We start from the raw sequence: 25,977 nt of genomic DNA, 5'->3' as shown, positions 1-25,977 counted from the left end.
GCTCAGGTTAACACCCCTGGTCTGTTTGCCATGTGAGAGTTTGGGAAAGACTTTCCCCCAGGTCAGACTGGCAGGGACCTTGGGGGGTTTCAGGCAGGTCACTTGACAGGACTATCCAGGTAAATCTCTTTAATCATTTCCCTGCCATTGCAGGAGCCTCAGCCATTGGTGGCACCTCAGTCCCTCCTATTCTCTGCTTGTGGTACCCAATAGTCTAGTCTGTAATAGCCTGGTCTAACTACAGTTGTTAGGTTTAGCGTGCAGGTGGTGAGATATATAGGAGGCCTGTGCCATACAGGACATTGGACTAGATCATCTGATGGTCCCTTCGGGCCTTAAACTCTATGACACATCCACCAAGTGTAATTGATCATGGTCATCACCAACTGACTGGAACTGACATTAACAGCTTGAAACTCTTATTCCCTGCCATCCTTTGCCACCACCTGGCAGGAACTAGTGTCACCAACTGCCACCAGTCTCCACAAAAGAGTAATGGATTTGGGCCAACTGCCACCACTGACAGCAGTTGCCATGAACTTACTTCAGTTGCCATGAACTCCCTCCTCCCAATGCCCTCTGCTACCAAACTGACTGATCTCTCACTGCCTGCCATGTTCTCCAGCTGCTACCACCTGCCACCAACTGTCAGCAGCTGTCACCTTTCACCAGCAACCACCAATAGTCACATACAACTTTCACCTGAGGAAAAGTGCCATCAACCACAGACAGGACCAAATCAGCAAGTGTAAGTTAACCAATGCCTCTCCCAACCACTCATTGACTGCTCCTAATGAAGCACTCCAATAATATATCCCCAAACTAGTTAATTGTCTTCCACTATGAAATTATTGACTAGCCCCCTCCTAGGTAAGTGAACGGTTCCCCAACTAATGCAGTTTTAATGAGCTCCCCCCCCCCACCAGATAATTATTTTGCTCTATAAACTTCTTGATAAAGATGCTAATGAAAACAAGCACAAATAGTCTAAAAGATGGAGTTCTAGACTGTGTGGGGTACAGGTAGGGATCCTCCTGTTCTCAACAATCCTCTCCCAGACAGGGAGAAAAATCAAAACCCACTGGGAAAAAAAGCTCTTGCCAGAGAAAGGAGAGGTCTAGAGGAACCCCGGGTTTCTTCAAGCAGATGAGAGACACTGGAGGATAGAGGCCGTGAGATCTCTGAACAGCTCTATCTGCCGCACTACACTGTGGAGCTAGACGGGGGTTTTAAACAGGGCCGCCACGCTTGGAAGACTAGGAGCAAGAATGCAGTTGTAACCACAGGCCCAACTTAGAGACATTTTCTAGAACGTTCATTTTTGTTTTTCAGATATTTTAAGTAATTTTCTCTTGTGCCCAATACATTCAAAACAACGTTGTGTTTGGCTGCTTGTAATAAATAGGCCAAAATCCCTTGAACCTCAAATTAATTATCCGCTATTTTTGTGGCAACAAAAAGGCATCCATTAATACGAGCAAGTCCCTAACCTAATGGATACATGTCTGAACCGGCTTCATCTGAAAGGGAGATGTTCTCTCTCTTTCCAAACCCTATTAGCATGAAATGTTCTGAATGTGAAGGGCTCACACATGCACTTAGGGGCTCATCTTCACTGCAACAGTTAGCTCAAATTAGTACCCTTGAGTTATTCCACTCAAGTTAGCCTGGTGAGCGAGCAGTGTCCACATCACAAACCACTTGAGCTACAAACAATGGTAGGATTAGCATCTGATAAATTGTAACTCGAGCTGCTGTGTCCCCCACTAGCTCAAGCATCAGCAATGCTCCAGCTTCAAATCTCCCCCATCACTCCCAGTCTAGCTAGCTCAATCTTAAAGCACCATTTAATGCAAGCTGGAGATTTCTGTATGCGGACGAGAGTCAGGTTAAAGGCAAAACTCAAATTATACTTTGAGCTAGTGAAGACAAGACCTAATACTGGCTTAAGAGCATGACAGAACTTTCAGCAAAGGAAGATTCCCCAATTCCTTTAAAAAAAAAAACATACCCTCACTCTTTCCTATTCTTACCTCCTGAGATTAGCAGTAGTGCTGGAGAACAAATTACAAAGGCAGGGAAATTTCTAGCTGCCTCCAAGCACTATCCTCACCAGAGCTAAGAGAATAAGGAATAGTGACAAGTGAAAGGGTCCATCCTTTTGTGTCTCCAACAAATTATTGAGCAATAGCTGGAAATCAACTGAAGCCTTTCCCAGAAGTTCAGGCATATCCTCCCTCTCTCCTCCAGAAGAATAATTTTGAATATGTATTTAATGCACCTATTCTAGTGCATTCTAAATGGTATGAAGTGCTCTTTGTTAGCATTAGCCACAGAGGGGAATGACTTCCACCCGAAGCAGGGAGAGCTCAATCCCCCTTAATTACTATGAAAAAAATCCAGTTTGCATATATTTAATTGTAAGAGCTGCAGAACGACCCTGATAATATGAGGCTCTATGGTCCTATTGATTTTATCCCCTATCTCCATCCCAGTCTATTGCATATTTTGGCAACATCCTGTTTCCTCTATGCTCATTTGTGTTATCTCCATCCTTCACCATGTTCTTTTTTTAAACTCCCCTCCCATCTCCAAATCTCATAGACACACCTCTTCACTCATCCTTCCAGACGTGTTCTTAACAGTAATCTGCTCTTAGACCAAGGAGGTGGGAAAGCAGGCAGGAATCCCTGGACAGCTAGGGAACAGAGAGGGTGCCTGTCTGTCTTCTCTGCTGCTCTCAGGAGGAAGCTGATGGTTCTTTGCCAGTCCCAGAGAGGAATCAGGAGCTGAGGGTCTCCCTCTTTCCGCATCTAGCCCTGAAGGGGAGCATGCTGTTCGGTGGTGAAGCTCAGTGTCGACCCAGGCACCAGAAGAACTGCAGCCAGAAGAGGGCACCCACTTCAGCTCCACAGACAGAGACAGCCCTTGCTGGAAAGGAATTTAGCTGAAGCTAAACTATGTGCCCTAGGAAAATCAGGGGATAAAGGGAAGTCCTGAAGAATCCAGGAAGCTATTGGCCAGCCAGTAAAGTGACCAGTTGTCTTAGACCAGCCCTGAGTGTGACACACTTACCAATATCATCTTCCTCTGTAGTAGAGCCTGTCCCATACAAGTTGAATAAGGACGTATTAGGGCCAGTGTGAATTCTGTCACCAGTAGACATACCTGTCTGATGTATATCTAGTGGACAGAAGTTTAAGAAACAGTGACTTCAAACTAACATGTTGATCCTTAGAGATAAAGTCCTCTAGGCTTGTTTGAGTAGATCATGGAAGTAATATGTATTGATATATAGTTGAGTATATTATTGATAAGTATTTAAATGATATAATGTATTGATCTTTACAGAATCAGAGAAATGTGGGGCAGGAAGGGACCTTGAGAAATCAAGTCCAGCCCCATGCAGTGAGGCAGGACCAGGTAAACCTAGACTATCCCTGACAGGTGTTTGTCCAACGTGTTCTTAAAAACCTCCAATGGAATTCATTGGAAGATTTTAAGAAAAGACTGGGCAAACCCCTGCCAGGGATGGTCTAAGGAGGTATACTTGGTCCTGCCTCAGCACAAAGGGCTGGACTTGATGACTTCTCAAAGTTCCTTCCAGACCTACATTTCTAGGATTCAATGATTCTGTAAAGATACATATCCCACAAAATCCAGGTGGTTAGGTCAAATGTAGGCAAAATTACATTCCTAGCAGCCTGACCATTCCTACATTCAGAATGCCCAGTTTATATATTAGGGTACATAAACATTTAATAGCAATTCAAAAATGGATGTTTTCCATCAGCAATTTTTTAGTCTTACGTGGAAATTAGTGCAGGTGGTAAGCTATCTGTACAACAACATGTTAAAAAAAGTTTATTTTACATTATATACATTAGGGAACATATTCAAAAGCATTACCAATCACAATAACTTAGACCATAAATCACTTTAAATTTAGTTTGTTCTTAGTGTATATTATCATAATAAAATATAAAGAACATATACAAAACAGAGCCAAATGTGTGCACTTTGCTAAAACTTGGCATTTACATACTCCATTGGAAAACAGCAAATCAAAAATACTTTTGATCAGAACTATGTTCCTGCAATATGAAGTAACCACTACATCGTTTGTATGAGGTAGTAACTAAATTATTTTGGCCATGTGTTAACACCCTAAATCAAGAAAATGGTCATGATAAGGCCAAAAAAAGTCAAAACATGACAAGATCTTTGAACCATTTCCACAGTGTGGAATGTTGTAGTTCATGATACGAATAAAACCATTTAGTGAAGACTCGTAATAATGCTAATTTTACCATTGCATACACTAGTAATTCAGACAACTATTGCAGTGTTACATTAACGTACCAAATTCTGGGATTCATATCCATTCCAGAAGGTATTGTTTTCAAGCATAAAGTAATCTTTACAGAATTTTACTTAAATATAAAAATACAGGTGTTTAATTGGTTTGTTTCACAACAAAACTACCCAAATAAACTAAAAAAAAGGTACTCTGAAGCCCAAGTCATATCCACAAAGTCACAGCTTACCTTTGTGACTAAATACATCACAGATAAATACTTTGTGCAAAACAAACAATCACACCAGTGTAGTTGCATGAAAATTAAAAACAAGATTGTAATATGATTACAGCCTTGGTTACAATTTCTAAAAGTTGATTTATTTGTATTAGTAAATTACATATAATAAAATACAATAGCGATGTTAAATGCACTGTGTTCATTGCTAACATCCCATTTTATAAGAACTACACGTGAGAAGTCCTTAAAATAGTACCCCAATTGAATTTCTGCTTCCTCAGCAACCTTTACATCTGTACAGGTAAGACACTTGTACATAACTGAAGGATCACTATCTACATTAAGTCAGTGTAGGTCTTCAGCAATGTGTTTCACTGAAAAATACTGCATATATGTACAAAGATTACATAACAGTGAATTATTAAGCACTTCCGTGGTATAATATGCTAAGTGTGTCCATACCACTTAAACTAAATTATCCTCTTTTCTCTCATGCCACAATAAATTACAAAGTAACTGAAGTCAGGTGACTGCCGTTTTGTGCAATTTCAATCATCCATCAATGTTGCAGCAGTAGTGTTTTCTCGTCATGGTTAACTGCCAGGTATGATTCTCAGTAACTGTTTTCGTGCCCTGCCAGGATGTATAAATTGCTGTTGGCCATAGGATGATCTGTTGGCCTACTCTCCAATACCACAACCCTAGAATTAAAAACAGTTAAATAATCTAATGAACAATTATAACAAATACAATTTCAAATTCCCGGTCTGTAAACTCAGCCATCCTCTACTCTCACTTTCCTTCATGGCTCGTGTGTAAATTTGGCTCTCACTACTGAACTCCTCACTCACGCTTTCCTCCCCTACTGCCTGGGCTACTGCGCCTCTCCGCTTTACTTTCCCCAAATCCTCCTGCTCCTCGGACACCAGTCAGTGCAAAACGCCGCTGCTCAGTTTTTCACACATACAAGCAGCACATCCACTTGACCCCGTCCTCAAACAACTCTACTGGCTCTTCACTCCCAAGGAGGAGGAACGGCCTTGTGGTTAATGCAGCACTCGGAGTCATTTCAGCTCTGCCACGGGCTTCCTGTGCAAACCTGGACAGTGTCACTGAGACACACTTTGACCTTCAACCTCCAACTGCTCGGTCCTCTTGAATTGCCTTTTTAATAGGTGGGTGTTCAAGTACAAGCAGCAGACAATCCTTAAGATGGAATTGCTATGGTGACACAATTGTCTGTTAGCTGACTATTCTGACTGCCAACCCGATTAAGAAGTATACAATATGTTCCATGCCGTCAGTTTAGCTCATGTTTATCTGATGGAGATGAACTAACTAGTCTTTTGGTCTATCTACTGCAGCGGATATAAATAATGAACCCAATATGGGGGGGTTGGGAGGAATTCAAAGCCCTGCTCTTGCACTTGAAATAGCTGATCAGCTTCTCTGGACACAGCAGGAGTTGTAGCTGTGGATAACTAGCCCTCTTCTGAAGTTCTGAGGAACCCTTCATCGATTCACAAAACGATACCGCTTCTGTGTTTCAAATCAATGGTACTGAAAAAACAGCAAGTCTTCTCAGGTAACTTGGTTATCTCCAGATCTAAAGAGTCAAACATTTCTCCCACCTAACTCCTGGATGCTTTGGTAGTCTGGGTGCTGGTTGCTATGCCATTATGCAGCTAAAAATTTCCTGTTCCTGACACACAACTCCACTGTTTTGTTGTCATTGCTTCAGCACCTGTCACTTTTATCTGTTTTTATGAAGCTCAGCAACTCTGCAAGCAGAAGGCTGCATATGGGTCTGTGGTGTTGGGTGTTGTGGATTAAGAGCCCAAAGTATCTGCAAAAATTACAGGAGACTTGTGACAGGAGAGCAAAGGTCTGTGAGAGACGGGTATATGCATGGAGGGCCAGTCAGGGAACGAAGGAGCTTAGGGGTGGCTAGGCAAACATTAAAATTTAAACCAGGTTGGCAGCCAAGAGCAGTTACAATTAAAGCTGGGTGTTGAAAATGTCTAGTATATAAAGTTTTCAGTTTGTTAAATAGGTTTTAATTGTAATTCTTCCTGGTTGCCAAATTGGTTTAAATTTTAAATGACTACCCTCTCCTCACTGGCCTGCTGCCTTCCAATCCACTGACACTAAATGCATAAATCTGGGGTCTGTACTGCTTAAATTTAGGCCTAGTGTTCCACGTAGAAAGCAATGCCTAGTTACTGTCATCGGAGAGGAGATACAATGGACTATGATGTTCACTGGGAAATATGGAAGAATTAGGGTGATCAGAGTGCTCATCCCTCAACATTCTCATCACTGTCGGAGAGATCATCATGAATCTTGCTAACGGCACGAACAAAGCTATGTAAAGTTGTTGAAAGAATGGCCACACAGGTCAAGGATTAAAAGTCCTACACAAAAAAGGGTTCTGGCCACAAGGACACCAGAATGTAGGGAAAGCCCATGTGATGACTCATAACTGATCTCAAAATGTTCCTGTACCCCTAGAAGTAGAAGGGATTTCACAGAATGGAGAATTGTGCCAAATGAGCCTCTAAGCTTCTCAGCTTATGGAAGAAGCTAACTAGCCCTTTGATCCATCTGTTGCAGCTACAGATGCTAACCCAGACAGCTCTTGGTTCTTTCTAGGCCTCAGGACAGAGGCTTCCCACCAACATCTGAGAAATAAGGCAGAATTTGCAGGGGAATTGGGCCCATTTAGGCTTATCCAAATATCCTGAATTCAATCGGGCAGAGTAACGGGTGCAGGCTTCAGACCTGACACGGGGCAGTCTGCCCAGTCTACTTGGCACTCTCAGGAAAGGGCAATCAAGCACTTGTGAAATGTTCATATCAGAGGGAGTCCCCCGCAATCAAATCCTCCTTGGACTGGTACCAGTTCTTTGGTTTCTTAGTCACAGCTCCGAGGCCTAGTGCTGAGAAAACTCTTTTCTCTTGAGAGCAGCTAAAGTCCAAAAGACAGCTAAAATGTAGCTTGTAAAGGCACAGTGCAATATTTCACCTGTAAATCATTGTTGTTAGAAGAACTATGGGTGGTTGTGGGATCGACATGTTTGCAAATTCAGACCTGTGATTGGGTGCTTACAAGGTCCCAATAGATATTGCTCTTTTTGATAGTTCCGAGATGCAGTGCCAGGGTGAAATTCCCACAAGTGGAGACAGACATAGGCAGTTCTCAAAGGAAAACTAAGGTTTAACTTTGCACAGTACATGTATCATGCAAAGGGTGAAATTCTGCTGTCAGTATATATTACCTAAAACATACAACATTTACTTCATTAATAGCCTTCATAAAACTGCAGCACTCCAAAGCAGGGCAGAGAAAGTAGGAAGGTGTTGGTCCCTGTGAAGCTCCAAAACCTTGCAGGACAGTTACTGGTTGGAGGAGCTGAGCATCCTACTTCACTATTTAGTCCTGCAGGACAGGGAGACGCAGAGAGATTTGGGGCCATGCAAAGCAGGCTCCAAAAAGCAACAGAAGCGGAGGACCTTGTGGGGCTCAGAAAACAGCTCCTGGGCTGTGGATGTTGGCAGAACAATAGGCAGATCCCTCTGCTTTTGTAATGTATTGAAATTTGTATGTTTTTAATATTTTGAATTTGTTTTGAGGTGCAGATCCCATGATCTAATACAGCATAGCACAACTGAATGCAAAACCTGAAATCTATTAAAGTAAGTTCATGGAGGATATGTCCACTGATGGCTATTAACCAAGATGACCAGGGATGCAATCCCACAATTGAGTGTCCCTAAACCTCTGACTGCCTGAAGCTGGGAGTGGACGACAGGGGATGGATCACTCGATGACTGCCTGCTCTGTTCATTCCCTTTGAAACACCAGGCATTGGCCACTGTCAGAAGACAGGACACTGGGCTAGATGGATCTTTGGTCTGACCCAGTATGGCAATTCTTATGTTCTTATATGTTAGAACCCAAAAAGAGAAAAGTTTTGGAGCTATATGAGCACCTGTGAAATATAAGCTTATCCTGAGAGAAAATACTGGTAAACTCAGAAACAAAGTTTTATTACTCCTCAGGAAAGAGAGACAAGGAACATATGCAAGGAAAGGGCTAAGGGGGAAAAATAAGGAGACTAAAAGAAGCCCACAAAAGAATCACAGAAGAATGAAGTACTAGTGAGAAAATACCCTTAAGAAATAAGAGGAAGAAAACATATATATTACTCTTTTATTTTAATAAACCATGTCTGGTACCGTTCATACCTGTCAGATCCAAGCAGCCTGAATATTCTCGTACTGTCAGAAATTTCCTGTGTGATCTATTTAATGAAAACATACAATAATTATTCATGTAGCAAGTGCAGTTATTTTTGACCAATGTATCATAACATTTATTGTAGCTAGAGAAAGGAATAAATGCTCACTGAATTAACCAACTTAGGGTAATTGCCAGTCTAAGTCGGTCAGAATCTGAGAATTCTTTAAATCTGTCCCTTTAAGCAAGGGCCAAAAGAAAGGACCATTTTCCAGAACTTTCTGCCAGATTATGCAAAATATGAAGCTGAGGGCACGTCTTCACTACCCGCCGGATCGGCGGGTAGCAATCGATCTATTGGGGATCGACTTATCGCGTCTAGTGAAGACGCGATAAAATCGATCCCTGATGGCTCTGCCGTCGACTCCGGAAATCCACCGCGGCAAGAGGCGGAAGCGGAGTCGACGGCGGCGCGGCAGCGGTCGACTCGCCGCCGTCCTCACAGCCAGGTAAGTCGACCTAAAATACGCAACTTCAGCTACGCTATTCACGTAGCTGAAGTTGCGTATCTTAGGTCGACCCCCCTGTAGTGTAGACCTAGCCTTAGTTACTTTAACTGGAGGTTCTTCGAGATGTGTGGTCCCTGTCCGCATTCCACAGGAGGGTACACATGTGAACCATGTGCCTGAGTGCAGAGATTCTAACAAGCAGTATCTATGGGCCCACACACAAACAGTAGATCTCCTCGTGCTCCTGAGTGAGGGTATAAGAGGCCCTCATGGGTCAACAGCCCCTCAGTTCCTTTTCTTACCACAGATTCAACCAGATCCAAAGCAGGGGGGATAGCGGGTGGGTAGTGAAATACAGACAGGGACCACACCTCTGGAAGAATGTCCAGTTACAGTAAGTAACCTCCATTTCTTCTATGAGTGGTGGTCCCTGTATTTATTCCACACACGGGTGATCGGCAAACAGTGCTCAGACTGGAAGGGCATGTGAGGACTGCAGATCCCAGTAACTTTTTCCTCAGGTAGACGGACTTGCGCTAGCTCTGACCATGCTAGCATGCCAAAAATAGCAATGCAGCTGCAGTGGCTAATGGCCCAAGTACACTCTCGCCCACCCCGGGTATGTATTTGGGCAGCTAGCCCAAAACACCGCTCATGTAGCTGCGTCTACACTGCTATTTTCAGCACACAAACTCAATCAAAGCTAGCATGGGTATGTCTAGCCAACCTGGAAATTACACCCCCAGTTGGAGTACACGCGTGTGACGGGTTGGATCACAGAAACCCCCTGGGAGCTGCCACCCGATGTGCCAAGACTACTTCTACCCCTGCTTTCCCTGCCAGCTGGGGGGGTAAACTCATAAATTTGGGTTTAGACCCCATTGGGAGTTGGGCATCTGAGTGTTAAAGACAGGAACACTTCTGTTAGCTGCTTTCAGGTAAACCTGCAGCTTTGGGGCAAGTAATTCAGACCCTGGGTCTGTGTTGGAGCAGACGGGAGTGTCTGACTCAGCAGGACAGGGTGCTGGGGCCCTGAGCTGGCAGGGGTAGAAATAGTCTTGGCACATCGGGTGGCAGCTCCCAGGGGGTTTCTGTGATCCAACCTGTCACAACGCGTATTCACAGAGGGAACCGTAAGCCTGCCTTCCTAGCTAGTAGTACGACACTACCTTGTGGCAAGAATGTCATTTTGAAGTCTTAGGTTTGCCACAGGTATTCAGATGGATTGTAGAGAATAGAGCTATGCCTACAGAGCCTGATCCAAAGCCCACTGAAGTCAATGTAGATCTTTCCAATGATTTCAGGCAGCTTTCGCTAAGGCTCATTATGCTGTGGCGATCAAGACCAATAACGCTAACCAAAATAGTGCAGAGAGAACAGAAAGCATGGAAAACATGTACTGGACAAAAGCACTATTAAACAAAAGCATACTGCTATTTCAAAAACAAATTATGGGAGTACAATAAAATCTGTTAAATATATAACCACGGTAAACAGAAAATTTAATAGTCCAACATGTATTTGCTTTACAGGGTGCCAACACTTACAAATAGATTTTTTTGTGTTGCAGAGAAATCGTACTATTGTAATAAGCTTTTATTTAGGTGAGCACCAGGGCACTGCATAAAACTGCTGGTGCATCAGTCTATGAGGTCAACTGGAAAAAAAAACGTCAAAATATACTCCCAAATTCACCAGCTGATTCTAGTTCAGCCTGTGTGTGTCATTTACAAATTTCTACCTACTTCTGGGAATAGAAATAATTCTTCCCTAGCTTCTTTCTCGGCCTCAAGGAGTAGCAGCTTAAATAGTTTTTGAAGGTTAATTTATTTATTTGCATTTAGGACTTATTGGGAGAAAGTTAATTCAAAGTAGTAAATTCTGCATTTAGTTCTAATGGTCATTCTTGCCCATTGTAGCAGTAAACCCAAAATGTAGGTCAAATTCCTGTGAAAGTTCTGTCTCCTCAACTCACACATCTCTCCCTATTAGTCAACAGTTTTACTGCTCCACTAGAAGGCAGCAACGATGAGAGGTCATGGCTGTGGTGACTTTTTAAGTAGCTAAAAACAATCCCATTCTGAGATTCAAATGTCAGAACAGAGAACTTGAGCTGATGATGTGTTCAGAGTGACCTGTGTTGCTAAGCAGATGGGCTTGCTATGTTTTGCACCAGTTAGAGCTTTGTCATGGTATGTGGGTTCATTCCTAGATACGATCTGTAAGTATCACTAGAAGGTAATGAATGTATGGATCAACATGGCCAAGGTCGGTGTCTGATAGGATCAGGTGTAGTGTTCTGGGCAGCTGCAGATTAAAATTTTTAACGACTGTGGTTATTTGGGTATCTAACAGCAGTGAAAAGTCAAACAGACCCCAAATTTGCAGACCAACTTACCCTGAGGGTAGAAAGAAAGAAGTAAAGGCAGCAAGTTTTCATCAGAATGCATAATTCATTAACTCGCCTGACTGAAGTTATAACATATTATAAAGGCATATTTACAGTCATGAAATAAAGAACACTCTGCCAAGGGCTCAAAGGGTGGCTTTATGAGTTGTGCTAAAACTAAATTGAGGTCCCATCCCAGAAGTGGGTCCTTTACAGATGGATAAAGATTTGAAAATCCTTTTGTAATTTTTTGACCATACTACTGTATGTGCAAATACTGATTTATTATCTCTCAGCACATGATATGCTGATATAGCTGCTAAATCAACCTTCAGCAAAGGATCTGAAATACCTTCAGTCTTTAAATGCAGTAAGTTTTCCAAAATACACCAAAGCCAGTTCCGAACCTTCAGGTTTGTTCTGTATCCAACTCACAAACCATGATAATTTAAATTGGTATCATCTTCTGGTCAATTGTTTTCTAGAGTTAATGAGCACTTGAGACACATCTAAAGGATAAGCTCTTTCAAGGTCCATTAAAGTCCAACAGCCCATGCTGTCAGGGGCAGAGACAGGGGATCTGGAAGAATGATCTTGCTCTGCTACTGCAACACTAGAGCCAGTAATACTGGGAGCATCTTGTAAAATCCCAAGTAGATTCATGTACCACTCCTGTCTGAGCCACACCAGAGCAACTAAAGCCATTTTTGCCCTAACCTGTATTATTTTCTTCACTACTTTCTGTATCAATGGAAAGGGGGGAACCTTTCCCCAATTCAGTATAAATTAGTCCAATATGGACTGCACATCCTTTTCTGCCCTTGTCCAGAACTGACGACACTGTGTTGTGACAGGATATCCTCAACTGCTGAAGACCTTGTGTATCACTTCCTCTTTTACCAACCACTCGTGTAACTGTATTGTGTCTCTCTGCTCAGTTAGTCTGTCCAGTTGTCCTTTGCTGATAGTCGCAGGGCTACTGGATAAACATTGTGCTGTATGCACCAATCCCATAGCCTGATTGCTTCATTGCATAATTATGATGAATAAGCCCCTCCCTGCTTGTTGATAGAACACATGACAGTTATATTGTCCATTACCACCTGAACTACCTTCCCTTCGATATGAGGAAGAAAAGATCTGAGAACCAGATGAATCACACTCAGCTCCAATATGTATAGCTGTAGTCTCCTTTCCTGGGAGTTCCAATGTCCCCTGAAGCACAACGTAGTTTAGATGGGATGCACCCAAAGTGACCGTCAATGACAGGGCTGGGCGACTGAATAACATTCCTCTTAAAACATTTGTCCTCTGAGACCACAAAGTCAAAGAACACAGTGAGTTTTGTGCATACCGTCCATACCAGGGATGTAATTTACTGCCAACCAGTACTGTAGAGACCTCTTCCTGAGACGAGAGTACTCTATGTCATACGTTATTGCTGCCATTAGAGCCATAAGCCCCAGAAGAAAAAATAACTGATTTCTGGGTACACTGTCAATGAAGTATGCCTATAACTGTCTGAAGCCTTAGAAATCTGTTGTCTGGCAGAAAGGTCCTGCCGTCCAGAGAATCGAAGACTGTTCCTATGAAAGGAATATCCTGAGTGGGGCATAACCATGATTCTGTCACATTTATTAATAGACCCAACTCTTTGAAGAGGGATGTTGTACATTGAATGTCTCTGAGAAGTTCCTTATGTGATGTTGATTTGAGTAGCCAATCCTCTAGATATGGGTAAACAAATATGCCTCGTCTTTCAAATGAGCTGCTACAGCTGAAAAGAACTTTATCAAGTCCCTGAGAGCCAGTGTAAGGCCAAAAGGGAGACATTCTATTGAAAAGGTCTTTGTCTTTCCATGAAGCAGAGATATTTGCTATGGCTTGGTCTTACAGAAATATGAAAATAAGCATAGTTGAGATGGAGAGTTTCAAACCAATGCAGAGTAGATCGGGAGGCTGTAATGAGAACTCATGGAGGACAGATGAAGGCCCCAGCGACTGAAGAAGGGAAAACATAGTACCAAGCTTTAAAAAGGGGAACAAAGAGGACCTGGGGAATTACAGACCAGTCAGCCTAACTTCAATACCCAGAAAGTTACTGGAACAAATTATTAAACAATCAATTTGTAAGCACGTAGAGGATAACAGTGATAAGTAACAGCTAACCTGGATTTGTCAAGAACAAATCATGCCAATCCAACCTAATTTCCTTCTTTGACAGGGTTACTTGCCAAGCAGATGCGGGGGAAGCATTAGGTGGGACATATCTTGATTTTAGTAAGGCTTTGGACAGTCCTATATGATGTTCTCATAAGCAAAGTAAGGAAATGTGGTCTAGATGAAATTAATATAAGGTGGGTGCACAACTGGTGAAAAACCGTACTCAGAGTAGCTATCAATAGTTTGCTGTTAAACTGGTAGGGCATACCTTGTGGGGTCCTGCAGGGGTCTTGTCCTGAGTCCAATACTTTTCAATATTTTCATTAATGACTTGGATAATGGAGTGCACAATACAATATTTTGTTCACGTTGACTGCAGACACGGCTCCCCGCAGCTCCCAGTGGCCGCGGTTTGCTGTTCCCAGCCAATGGGAGCTGTGGCAAGCGGTGGACCGCAGCGATGTGCTGGCCGCCACTTCCCACAGCTCCCATTGGCCAGGAACGGTGAACCATGGCCACTGGGAGCTGCGGGGGGGATGTGCATGCGGATGGTCAACGTCAACAAACTGTCTCACGGCCCGCAATCAGATTACCCTGATGGGCCGCATGCGGCCCGCGGTCTGCAGGTTCCCCACCACTGGTCTAAAGGTTCCATATTCAGGAGTAAATCCTGCTGTAGGAGGCTGAAACCTAGACAAGGCCTCTGGTTGTCTAGCTCTATCCTGGCCCTCTGGTTGTTGATACAACCTCAAATATGTTACTGATATGATCAGCAATATCCCTGGAACCAGCAAGTGAAGCATCACAAACAAAGGTAGTTTTACTCTGAGAGCCTGAAAGGAAGGGAAGATTCCTGAGCTAAATGAGGTATTACTTCCATACTGTATCTCTTCAGATGTAGGAACCTTAGTGAAGACATTTGACAGAATCTTTTTTCCTTTCCATAGAAGGTCTTTCCCAGGGATCCAGACCATTGTCCATTCCAATGGGATGAATTTCTGCTACTACTGTATCCATATTTTGCAGTTCTGATAATGGCTGCGTCTTCAACACTGTCTTTGGATCCAGCAGAATTAACGGATCCGCAAATTGAGGTCTCCGTTTAGATCTCTCTCTTTGGACTGCTTTCATTTTTAGTCTGGGAACCAAAGTAGACAAATCCCAGTCTGACAGACCCAATGTCGAATAACCCATATGGGATCTGGCCTGCTAACAGTGGTCATCTTCACTCTAGTCATAGTCTTCAAAACCACTACAGATGGATCAGATGGCTTTTCTCATGGCGTAGCCTTTGTCTCAGAGGCCAGTGCTGATGGCACCTTGCAGGTCGTTGTCAATGAATCCTATGTCCCAAGCACCAGATGTGCTGTAGGCACATGAGAATTTCAGTGCCAATTCTGAGTCTTCATAAGCAACTTAGATTTAGCAGCCATTGAACTTGGAGCTGACATGTTTTTTGCCTTATGTTCTGAGCTCTGGGACACCTCATATCCAACAGGTCTGTCCTTACATGCTGTAGGAATTAACGTACTGCAGACAGAGCATCTGGATAGAGAATGTCCCTCACCAAGACATGCCAGACATCTTACATGGAAGTACAATGCAAGAAACACTGCAAGAAAAGAAGCACATCTTTTAAAGCCCAATCTTCTGTTCGTCAGATCCATGACTAACACTAACTCAGCTAAACAATTAATTATCATTAATACATAATTATAATAATCCAATATAATAAACTACGCTAATCATTATCAATCGCATTTTTAGGAGAAAAGCTCCAGATCAAAGAGATCCGAAAAGGGTTGCTTCCATCTGATGCTGGGGTTGGAAGGAACTGAGGTAGGCAGATAGTACCATGGTCCCTTTTATAGCCTTGCCCTCAGAAGGTTAGGGAACGCTGATGAGAGATATAGGATGGGGTGCGTGAACACTCCTATGGACACTCTTTGGAGATAGTTCCAGCATATAGGTTGCAGAGGCCAGCACAATCCAGGAGTAAAAATATGCAGAAGGCACTCAAAGAATTAAAAATAGTCTGATGAATTGTACAGAATACATTTTTGGCAGCTCACAAAGACAAACCAAACATCAGTCAAAAAAGTATCAGCATTTTTTCAGCATGGTCACTCATTGGATATTCTACATAAATAACGTGACTAATGAAATGGAAGATCTAAGTTTGATATGATTTAAGTATATAGATGATTAACTGTATTTAAAGGTGACTTGCTCACTCTCTCCACTGATGTTTACTATTTGGCAATAGGAACCTGAATTTCCTAACACTTAATGCTAAAGTTGAATGCTTGAGCACCCAGTTGTTGGGAAATCCCAGCTGCTGGTGTTAATAACTAGGGGTATTGAAGTGATTCTTTGAATAGATATTCAGATGATTTTGGCTAAACGTTTCCCCAGTATCCATTCCAAACTGAATACTCAAGTCAGTAGCATTGTGTACTCCTTATATTTTGCTGCAGCAGCATGGATAACTTTGTTATTCTTTTCTGCCTTTTCTTATGTTAGGAACAACACGGGTGGGGTCAGATCCTGGGCCCTGTAGCATGTCTCTTTTCATGATTGAGAGGCGCGAGAAAGAACTATTTTCCCCAGGCCGTGCAGCTTTTCTTTTCAAGGCTGGAGGGGTAGAGGTTTCACTGCCTTTTCAAAGCATACACAGCTCATTTAACAGAGGTGAATTCCTGGTCTGTGCTAATGCATCTTTTTGGACCTGATTCTCCACTGCTTTTCTCCCCACATGGCCATTTACACTTGTGCAAAGTGAGTGTATAACAGTACCACACCAGAATGTAATGCCTCCAATATACCTAATGTAGATTCCACAATATTCCACTAGGGATGAATCTGCGCCTTGGCATTCTGTTCTTTGGAACAGTAAACTAAGGTCCATTTGTTTTCTGTGAGGGTTTTCAACATTTAAAGGTTAGTCTTGGGATGACAAGCTGAATTCTTCTGGTTTATCCTGAAATTTAGATATTGTTGAAACAATGCTTAAAATATCTAGCTGTTATGTCCAACAAAGAATCCTATTTAAACTTATTCAATTCAATAAAGCAATATTCATTTACTCTTATTCTTGTTGCATTCTAACTGAATTAGGAGCAAAAAAATTGTGGGGAAGATATTGCACTCACCTCATTTGACCTAAAACTCCTTCCTTGCATTCCATGCTTCCAGAAAGCTAAAACACTGTCTTGTAGGCAAACTAGAAGGAAAAGAAAACTTGAGTTAATTTTGGTGACAACCCCAATTTATTCTTTCAAGGCAAAAAATATTTATTACCTTCCTATCATGGCAATTTTACATTCTGTCTGTAGACATTTTATAATTACACCAATTCCCTCACAAAAGATCCCAAAATGTTTCACCAGAATGACTTAACCCACCTCAAGCTGGTCAAAAAAGGGCTTTACAAACACTGTTCGTTAATATGAGCCCTGTGTTATTTGTAAAATATTAATTCATTTTCTCAAAGAGTTTAAATCTTTAGAAAATGTGCAAGATTTCCAGGTACATAAGCATTGGAACTTTACAAAAACTTGCATTCTACCTTTTCCTCCCAAATTAAAGAAAACAGCTGAAAATAGTCTACAATTAAAACCTTTTTATTTTTACCCTCCTCTTCCCATCCCCTCCCCTCATTTTCTTTATTGTCTTAAAAAAAAGGCAGTTATATCATAGGTCCCAACTGCCTTTTAAATTACATTAAATTCTAATTACAGAAGCAGCAAAGTAGCTTTTTAAAAGAGAGTTGTATAAATCTACTGGGTAATAGTATATTAAGGATTTAAAATTCATTTTCAAGAGACAGAATGACTTTCTTTTTTACCCTAACAGCCACTCAATGCTCACTGACAGAGGGCCACTGTCATGTAACTCATATCAGGCCTGACACACTCACTAATTCCAACACACTGTGGTAATAATATGGATCCAAAAGGTATCTTGTAAGATGTATGTAAACGGGTAAAACGCCGGTCATGAATATCACTGTGCAATGTATGCACTGGTTGTGTATAAAGAATTGAGTGTGCTGGAAATATGTTCTTAAAATGAGTTTTGGAGGCAGTGTATAAATCAAGCCTGTCAGACAAAGGAATGTGGATTCCCTTGTCTGACTGGCTTGATTACAGGCATAGGACAATAAAAGTACATTTACATATAAGGTAAACAAAGCAATCACGCTAACAAGCAAGGAGGAAACAGCATAGAAAGCACTCCAGAGACAGAATCTGCAAATCCAGGAAGTCTTCCTGGTTCTGGAAGCAAAGACAATGGACTCTAAGTAATATAATGGGAGGAAAAAGGCACTTAGGCCCTGTCTACACTTAAAATGCTACAAGGATAGACACTACCTACGCCAACACCAGCAAAGATAATCCACCTCCCTGAGACTCCTGACCGATGTACTTAAACCAACCTTATTTTCTAGTGTAGAACAGGCCTTATTTATCAATCATTTAAGGGACAAAACAGGCCAGAGCTCTTGGAATCTGTGAAAGGTGGATCCTTGAACAACGTGGGGGGTTGAAGTCTCTGGGAACTGACTATAAGCAATAGAAATTGACTGAGACCAAGACTGTAATCTATTAAGATTCAGATACTAGAAAGTGTGTTTTATTTTGTTTGTAACCATACCTATCTTTTTTTCTCTTGCTTAGTATCATTTAAATCTTTGTTCTTTATTAATATATGTATTCTTGTTTTATTACAAAACCATCTCAGTGCTGTATATTAAACTGAAGTGAGAGTCTTCAGCTAACCTAACAGGTGGGATGGGTCTCCAAGCCTGGGCTCCAGTCTGAGCCTGAGCATCTCCAGTACCTTTTTAGTCTGCAGCCTGAACCCTATGATCCCGAGTCAATTGGCCCAGGCTCTGGGACTCTGTGCCATGGGTTTTCTCTTCCAGTGTAGACATACCCATAGAGCCTTGAGGAATTTGCCGGTGAGTTAGAAAGACAGGTGTGGCAGGAAGCTGACATCCGGTCTAATCTCTAGCAAAGCTCACTCTTGCTGAAGCAGAGAGGTAACAGTGGCTTGTCGTTCTGAGCGTCATGAACAGAATACCACAATAATGTGAAGTGCATTTTCAGTTCCCAAGGGTGGGAATGAAGTGTGTAAAATAAGTGCATCCATTATGAGAGTAGAAGAATTCCAAATTGTCAATCTATTGTGGAACAAATTCTACGTGACTCTCCTTGATTAAATTCTGCCGGAATCTGATAGAACTAATTATAAGAGAGACTGATGGTAGCATTATTGCCAGGCAACATATCATCCACGTGTCACCAAAATGATTTGTGGCAGACATGGCACAACATGCGGTCTCAATAAAAATCCCCAGAGATCTTCCAAGGGGTACACATTTTATCTGTGTGTTACCACAGTAGGCTTTTGGTAGAAACAGGGGGGAAAAAATGGTACAGTGCTTTCATGAACCCCATTTGGGAACAGAAAAGGGAGAGGATGACGCAGAGAAGTGAGGAAGTTGCACTACTCCACTATGCCATAACTACACTAATAATATCTAGGTCTTATATAGCGGCTTTCATCCATAGATTTATCCCCATTAAAGATGGGTTAACTGAGGCACAAAGCGGTGAAGTGACTTGCCCAAGGTCACCAAGAACCCTGATCTCCGGAGTCTCAGTCCAATACACTAGGCCACACTGCCTTCAACTAAGGAGTTAAATTTATTTTCATGAGACAGTGATGTGCCATATACATTTAACAAGGGATTTACAAATTTAGTAAGAAAATAGAGGCTAGTTAGCAATGAATTTTAGTTCACACTTCCTGCATTTGCAGTGTTGAGACTGAAGTAAACAAATGAACTGCATGCATAAATGAAAAGAACGAATTAGCAACAGGAATAATTCACGAGTTTGAGTGGCCTGAGTACAGACTTTCTGTAGAGACAGAGGGTCATAACATTACCAGACCATTTAGCCTAATCGGAGGGAATTCTGAGGTTACTCTTCCATTCTGGTCCCTCTTTTGGAAGCCTATCAGTCCATTGAATGCTCAGCCCAACTCGTCACCACACAATAAAACATAGGAGTTGATACATTTCATGTCAGCAAAGTCTTGAAAATTACTATCTTTAGCATTGAGTGCCAAATTAAACGAGCTACACCAAGTTGAGTCCAAAACCACACTCACCTATTGATTCAATCTGGAAATCAAACGTGAGCTCTGATGACAGTTTTCGGCTAGATTTTAATCTGCCTTGTAGATTTACTATTTTTATACAGCCTAGAGAATAAACAAGAGGTGTCACTTAGCCATTGCTCTCAAACAAGTGACCTAATTTGAATGTGTATATTTGGTTCATAACTAAAACTTACAATCCAGACACACTAAAATGGTATCTCTTTCCAGCTGTGTTAAATGTACAACGCTCGCCTGCGTAGTGTCTATAACAAAAATAATTACAGTTAATTTATATACAATACAAATTACCATCACATTTGAATGTGGAGATTCTGAAGTTCAAAAGGACTTAAGGTACTGTTGTATTTTCAACTACAGAAAGATTTTCTTACTAGTGAAATTTCTCTTCTCTTAAAAAGGCATGTCCACTTACCCAACTTGTTGGCTGTGATGGAGGCAAATGAAGCTGTAATATTAAAGTATTAATATTACAAAGCAAACTTGTGTTTAAGTTGCTGTCCACCGTCACCTCTTTGTCTTTCAGTATTTTTGCTTTCCATAAAATATACATGTTTCAGATTATTTCCTCCAGATGTGTTGGTTTGCATTTTTCCAACTGGAATCCTGTTCTAATTTTTCTGCCATTGTTTCTAAATCTTGCAAGGGACTTTTGGACTGTTCTCAGTCCTTGCTACTGTTTGCAACTTCTCCTTCATCTTCAGATTGTATATGCTATTTACAAATTGTTAATGAAGACAGTTTGAACAAAGGAGTGAGAGAGTAACCTTTCTTCCACATTAGAGCTGCAGTGGTCTCCATCACAGCAAATGGGGGAGATCTGACCCACAACCTCAGATCAGTGGACATGCCAACTCAAAAGACAAAATATAATTTCTTTTAGCAAGATATGATAAAAAGCAACTCTTGCTAATTTGGTATCGATACCACAGCATTCTAGGAACCTTTCATACAACCAAGTGAGAAACTAATTCAGTTTCTATTAAAGATGAGAAATTAAAACATGTTACATAAAACACTAAAAGCAGCTATGAATCACTCGTAATTAAGAACATTTTAGCCCCATTTAAAAAAATAAGTCAAATCCTTGGTCCTGCATAAGATAAAAAAATGGAAGAACTCCACATATGGGGCAGTAGAAATATGCTCACTGAGGCAGTCTCCTGACCTGGTTACTTTTGAGTTCAAATTTGAGATTTAGATTTTTATCACAACCTTCACTGCAATCTGGATCGGCATCTGAACCAAAGTGGTGAAAAACTGGTCTTAGAATATTTCTGCCATTTCTATCCCCTCAGCCTGGCTCCCTGACTCACTCTTGGATTCTGGGATTGGGGCCCATTATTTTCAGTATTATTAATAATTGGTAATACTTAGCTCCTATATAGTTGAGAAGCACAATACAATTTTATTGTAAATACTTTCCTCTTTTACTCTTGTACAGACAAATTGTACTCTGATCCCAAAGGATACTCCCCTATTTTTGTATTAACACTCCACCTGCAAGAGTCTCATCAAAGCAACTGTCCCTTCGGCTGGGTGAGCCGTGACTTCCCCTCCAGTGAACTGCAGTCACCCTTAAACAGCTGGAGGAGTCACTACAGCAAGTCAAGACATTACCCGCCTCCCCACAAAGCTGAACAGACAGGCCTCTGTGAGGCCTGGAATACATTCCTGCACATGAGTTAAACCATTAATGATTCAGCCTAGACCAAGGGCTTGTCTACACTTACCTGAGGATCACGCTGCGGCGATTGATGCATTGGCGGTCGATTTCGTGGGTCTAGTGAAGACTCGCTAAATCAACCACCAATCGCTCTCCCGTCGACTCCTGTACTCCACCTGATTGAGAAGAGTAAGGGGAGTCGACGGGAGAGTGTCTCCTGTCAACATTGCGTAGTGTGGACCCCGCGGAAAGTAGATCTAAGCTATGTCGATTTGAGTTACGCTGTTCATGTAACTCAAATTGCGTAGCTTAGATCGACTTTTCCCTTTAGTGTAGAAAAGGCCAAAAAAGATTTTAAAACAGTAATAATATCTGTGTAAAATCAAATTAAATGGTGGAAAGAAATGTGCAGTTCAAAGTATGAGAGTATTTTCATGGGCAATTTTTCTAGTTATGGAATAGAGAGCAAAAAAGAGTACCAGTTCAACAATATTAAAATCTATTCTTTCATATTTCAAAAGATTTTTTTCATCTAAAGCATTCTCACATCTAATGAAAAATGGGGAAAGTACATAACAGCGCATCACAGCCTTTCGTGGCAACAAGCCTGGGATGACACCATAACCAGAACCCACCGTGGTACTGTCTTTGGTGTCAGTGTAGGAGGAGGCTGGGAACTTCATTTTCTATTTCCTGCCTTTGCCCCCTTGATGATGAGAGAAGACTCCTCACTCTGTCTTCCTCTCTAATTTTTTGGACAAAGAACTCCATTCTCAGCCTTCTACCCATGTAGGGAACATGGTAGGCTGAGAGGCTGCTGTGTTCTCGATGCTGGTCAGGCACTGGGTGCTCTTACTTGAGAGTGCGGAGAGCAGAACAGAGCTACTGAAAATGTAATACATACCATTTTCCCTGTGACTTAGCTGCCAGAACCAGAGGGATGGGGGAAAGAAATTAAAAGAGCTACCTCTTCACCACCACCCCCAGGGTGTGTGTTCTTTGCCATTTCATAGGAATTGAGTTGGCTCTGCCTAAGACCACACACAGTGAAGCAATATGTCACGTGGGAGTCTCACTCACACGCCATCAGGCATAATTGTCTCTGGAGAAAAATGCACTTTCAGAGCCAATAATTTGGCCTGTCAGTCACAAGAAAGTGTATGCATTTTCTAACTCATGATCATCACACAAATGGAGCAAAGACAATTATTTTGTAGCATATCATTTAAACATTTCCAAACAAATGCCAAATATATAAAATAATAATCATTTGGTGTAAGCTATTTAACTGCCACATACTGTATACTTTTCTCTCTTCTCAAAGAGAGTTTTTGACTGTGTTCTCAATGTCCTGTCAGCAGAGGACAGGGGAGACTGATTTAACCATGTGGTTTAAAGTACTGCCAATATAATAAGGAAAGACGACCTGCCAACAATACAGATGCACCAGAAGGACATACAAATGTCTAAAAAAGAATTCTAACGAGGAGAGGTGCAGTAATTCAGAGAAGTGTTAAACTGTCTAAGTTAAAAAACAAAGGGTATTAAGAAGGGAATAAAGATTTTACATTTACAGAGACATATCATTGATGCAGACAATACTGAAATAAGACTGAATACAAAGGGTACATTTTTAAAGAGTTGCTTTTCAGTGTTCTACTTTCATCGACTATATTAGGAGCTACATAACCCCATGTACCAATCTGAACATGGACCTCAAAGTTCACACACACAAGTATTACAGTATTAACTGGCCATACACTGCAGCACTACCACTGATAACAGTCATTTGTGTAGTTGCACTTCTATATACATCAGAAGTTTTTCAGATATTCATTTAAGAAGCAAGAAAATCAGCAGAAATCTTTCTAGTGAAAATAGCATTTTTTAGTGAGCTCCACAGGATCGTATCAGTGAGGTTTGTGCAAAAGTACTGAGGGATGACAACTTACAAGCTCACCACAGATCAATGGGAGTGCGCCATATTACCTTCTGCTCTGGCCACAGGGATGACTAAAGCCTTGAGACAGAGCTACTTACTGCTTCTGCATTGTGGGGCTGGGACCGGGACTGGCACCAGGCTCATGACGGCAACTGGTTTTCAAGAGGGTGGGGAGCAATCCAGAAAGGTGTCTCTCCACTACCCAATTTTCATCTTGAGTTTCTGCTGCTATCTCTGTGCACTAGCTCCTCATCCAAATGGCACTCACGCCAGCCATGAGGATAAAAAATAAGTGGTGGCTTCCGGATGCAGGCTACAGGGCACATATGCCTTCCCTCCTCCCGATCTTCATGGGAAGAGGAAGGGGCAAGTACTTCCTTCTCAGCAACAGTAAGGTAACTGCCATCTTGAAACCTGCTCCCTGCATTTGGCCCACAACATCTCACACCAACTGCCTGAGAAGAAGGCGGTCAGCCTGAAATTCTATTAAAATCCATTAAAAACACTATGTCAAGAGAACAATGAAGTTGCAAAGTGAAGCACACAATTCAAGAAAGGCCTAACTTACGGAAACACAAGCAACTTTTATTCTGTCCCCTGTGTGTTACACTCAAACATTCCAAAAAACCTCACTCCGTCAAAAATTTTAGCCTGGAAGGTGAAAGTCAGAGAGAGTTATGGACAACTGGGAGTCCACTTTACGTGAAAAACCCAATGTAACTAATTATGGGACATTGTGTCATTTCCATAATGGAAACTATGGAACCTAGCCGTTACTAGTGCTCTAATTATAATAAAGTAAGATAGCAAATAATTTGGGAATCCAATCATAATGCACAAACCTGTTTCTGTAAACCATGAAGAGGTAGAATTTGGGTTGACAGTCTCAAACTTCACCACCTGGTTGAAGTCTCTCCCTCTACTGACACCAACACAAACTAAGGGGAATTCTTGTTCAGGTACTACCAGCATTTCAAACAATCTCAGTGGACAAGGTACAGGGAAATCTATGTGCTAGATTAAGAAACAAAAAAACGGTTAGATAAAGGCAAACAAGTTACAAAGCAAACAATTTAGTACACATCACGATTAGTCATCTCAACGGCACGGTAAGTTGGCTAAAGTCGTTTTGCCATTCATCATTAGCACACTTATGTAACATCAATCTCATTTCCTGGGATCATAGTACTTGGCAGATGTGGGAAAATCTGATTTATGAAGATTTAGGTTCTTCATGAGGATTTTGTTATTAATATCCAGAATCTGAACTTTCACCATCATTTTTCTTATGGCTGCTTGCAGGAGAGAGCCCAGATCCTCTGAGTGACATCACCAGTTGGGGAGGTTTAAAACTTTTGTTTCCCCTAGCTGACCAGACTGTGGGTGCTGCCTATCCAAGAAACATGAAGCACTGTGGCCTCAGTCCGGCAGATGTCAGCTGGGAATAACAACTATTTGATTTTGGAGCACCCAAAGAGTCACACAGTTCAAAACAAATGAGTCATCTTCTCCCTTTAGGTTTGGCATCAAGTGAGAACTATCCATGTTCTCCCCTCAATTCTCCCAAGGCTCTGCCCATTGATTAGCCAGAACATTCTGACTGTATAACTACAAGACAACACTGACAGATAGAAAAAAAATCAACCTTTAGACTGGATATGTGCAGGGAAAAAGGCCCTAAATAATGTTTAGTTAGCATCTAGCAAATGTTTGGGACATTTTAAACTGGTATTTTTCAAATGATGTAAGATGAATTTTATTTTTCAAAATGAGTTAAGCAGAAATGAACAGAAAATCTTATAGGGACATAAGAAATTATTTACGTTTTGGTTACTCAACTAATTTTTTCCAAGATAAAAGCATCTGAAAAATCAACATTTTGTATTAAGAGGTTGAGTCCTAAAGGGAAGGTAGGACATCTGCTTGTGGACATCTTATTGTAAGGTTTACCTTAATTAACATAAACTTCTGCATCAGTTCAACCCATTCTAACAAAACAATGCTAGACTGTAGTGCTCCGCAAAGGTATTTGTGGCCTGTGTAAGGATTCCTCACTGCCAAGAAAGAAAAGGTAAAGTTAGTTGCTTAGCATAAACATTTCACATCTAATTTAACACAGCCTTTGCAATTCTGAAAGTGCCAGATATGAAAAGGGACTCTGAAAAGTCAAGTTTTCAAACTACATACAACCCTTAGATTTTGGGTTCCTAGGAATGTCTTAAGAGTTTGGAAAACACAGCATTTAGTAGGGGCTATCACAAACATCATAATAAAACCATATTTTATATACCCAGCTTGTTTTAATACAACTGACTGAAGGTTTTTGACTGAAACAGGACTT

The 25,977-nt window shown here is 41.5% G+C and overlaps 1 protein-coding gene across 3 annotated transcripts in view; it reads right to left on the bottom strand.

Moving 5' to 3' along the window:
- Window positions 1-5,151: 5,151 nt before the first annotated feature.
- The window catches only part of MAP4K3 (mitogen-activated protein kinase kinase kinase kinase 3), a 125,708-nt gene continuing 104,882 nt past the window's right edge, over window positions 5,152-25,977 (bottom strand). For 2 of the 3 annotated variants that reach the window (XM_065400301.1, XM_065400304.1), the window contains 7 exons: window positions 25,587-25,690; window positions 24,479-24,650; window positions 20,205-20,273; window positions 20,020-20,112; window positions 16,992-17,062; window positions 8,787-8,842; window positions 5,152-5,239 (listed from right to left, as the gene is read on the bottom strand). In XM_065400301.1, coding sequence (XP_065256373.1) covers window positions 5,152-5,239; window positions 8,787-8,842; window positions 16,992-17,062; window positions 20,020-20,112; window positions 20,205-20,273; window positions 24,479-24,650; window positions 25,587-25,690 — 653 coding nt within the window. Of the gene's footprint in view, window positions 5,240-8,786; window positions 8,843-16,991; window positions 17,063-20,019; window positions 20,113-20,204; window positions 20,274-23,878; window positions 23,885-24,478; window positions 24,651-25,586; window positions 25,691-25,977 lie in introns of all 3 variants that reach the window. The other variant, XM_065400303.1, reaches the window with a different exon arrangement.

This window comes from Emys orbicularis, chromosome 3 (genome assembly GCF_028017835.1).
Source record: "Emys orbicularis isolate rEmyOrb1 chromosome 3, rEmyOrb1.hap1, whole genome shotgun sequence".
Lineage (NCBI taxonomy): Eukaryota > Metazoa > Chordata > Testudines > Emydidae > Emys > Emys orbicularis.
Note: the sequence above shows the minus strand (reverse complement) of the source record. Positions and strands in the feature narration are given on the sequence as shown.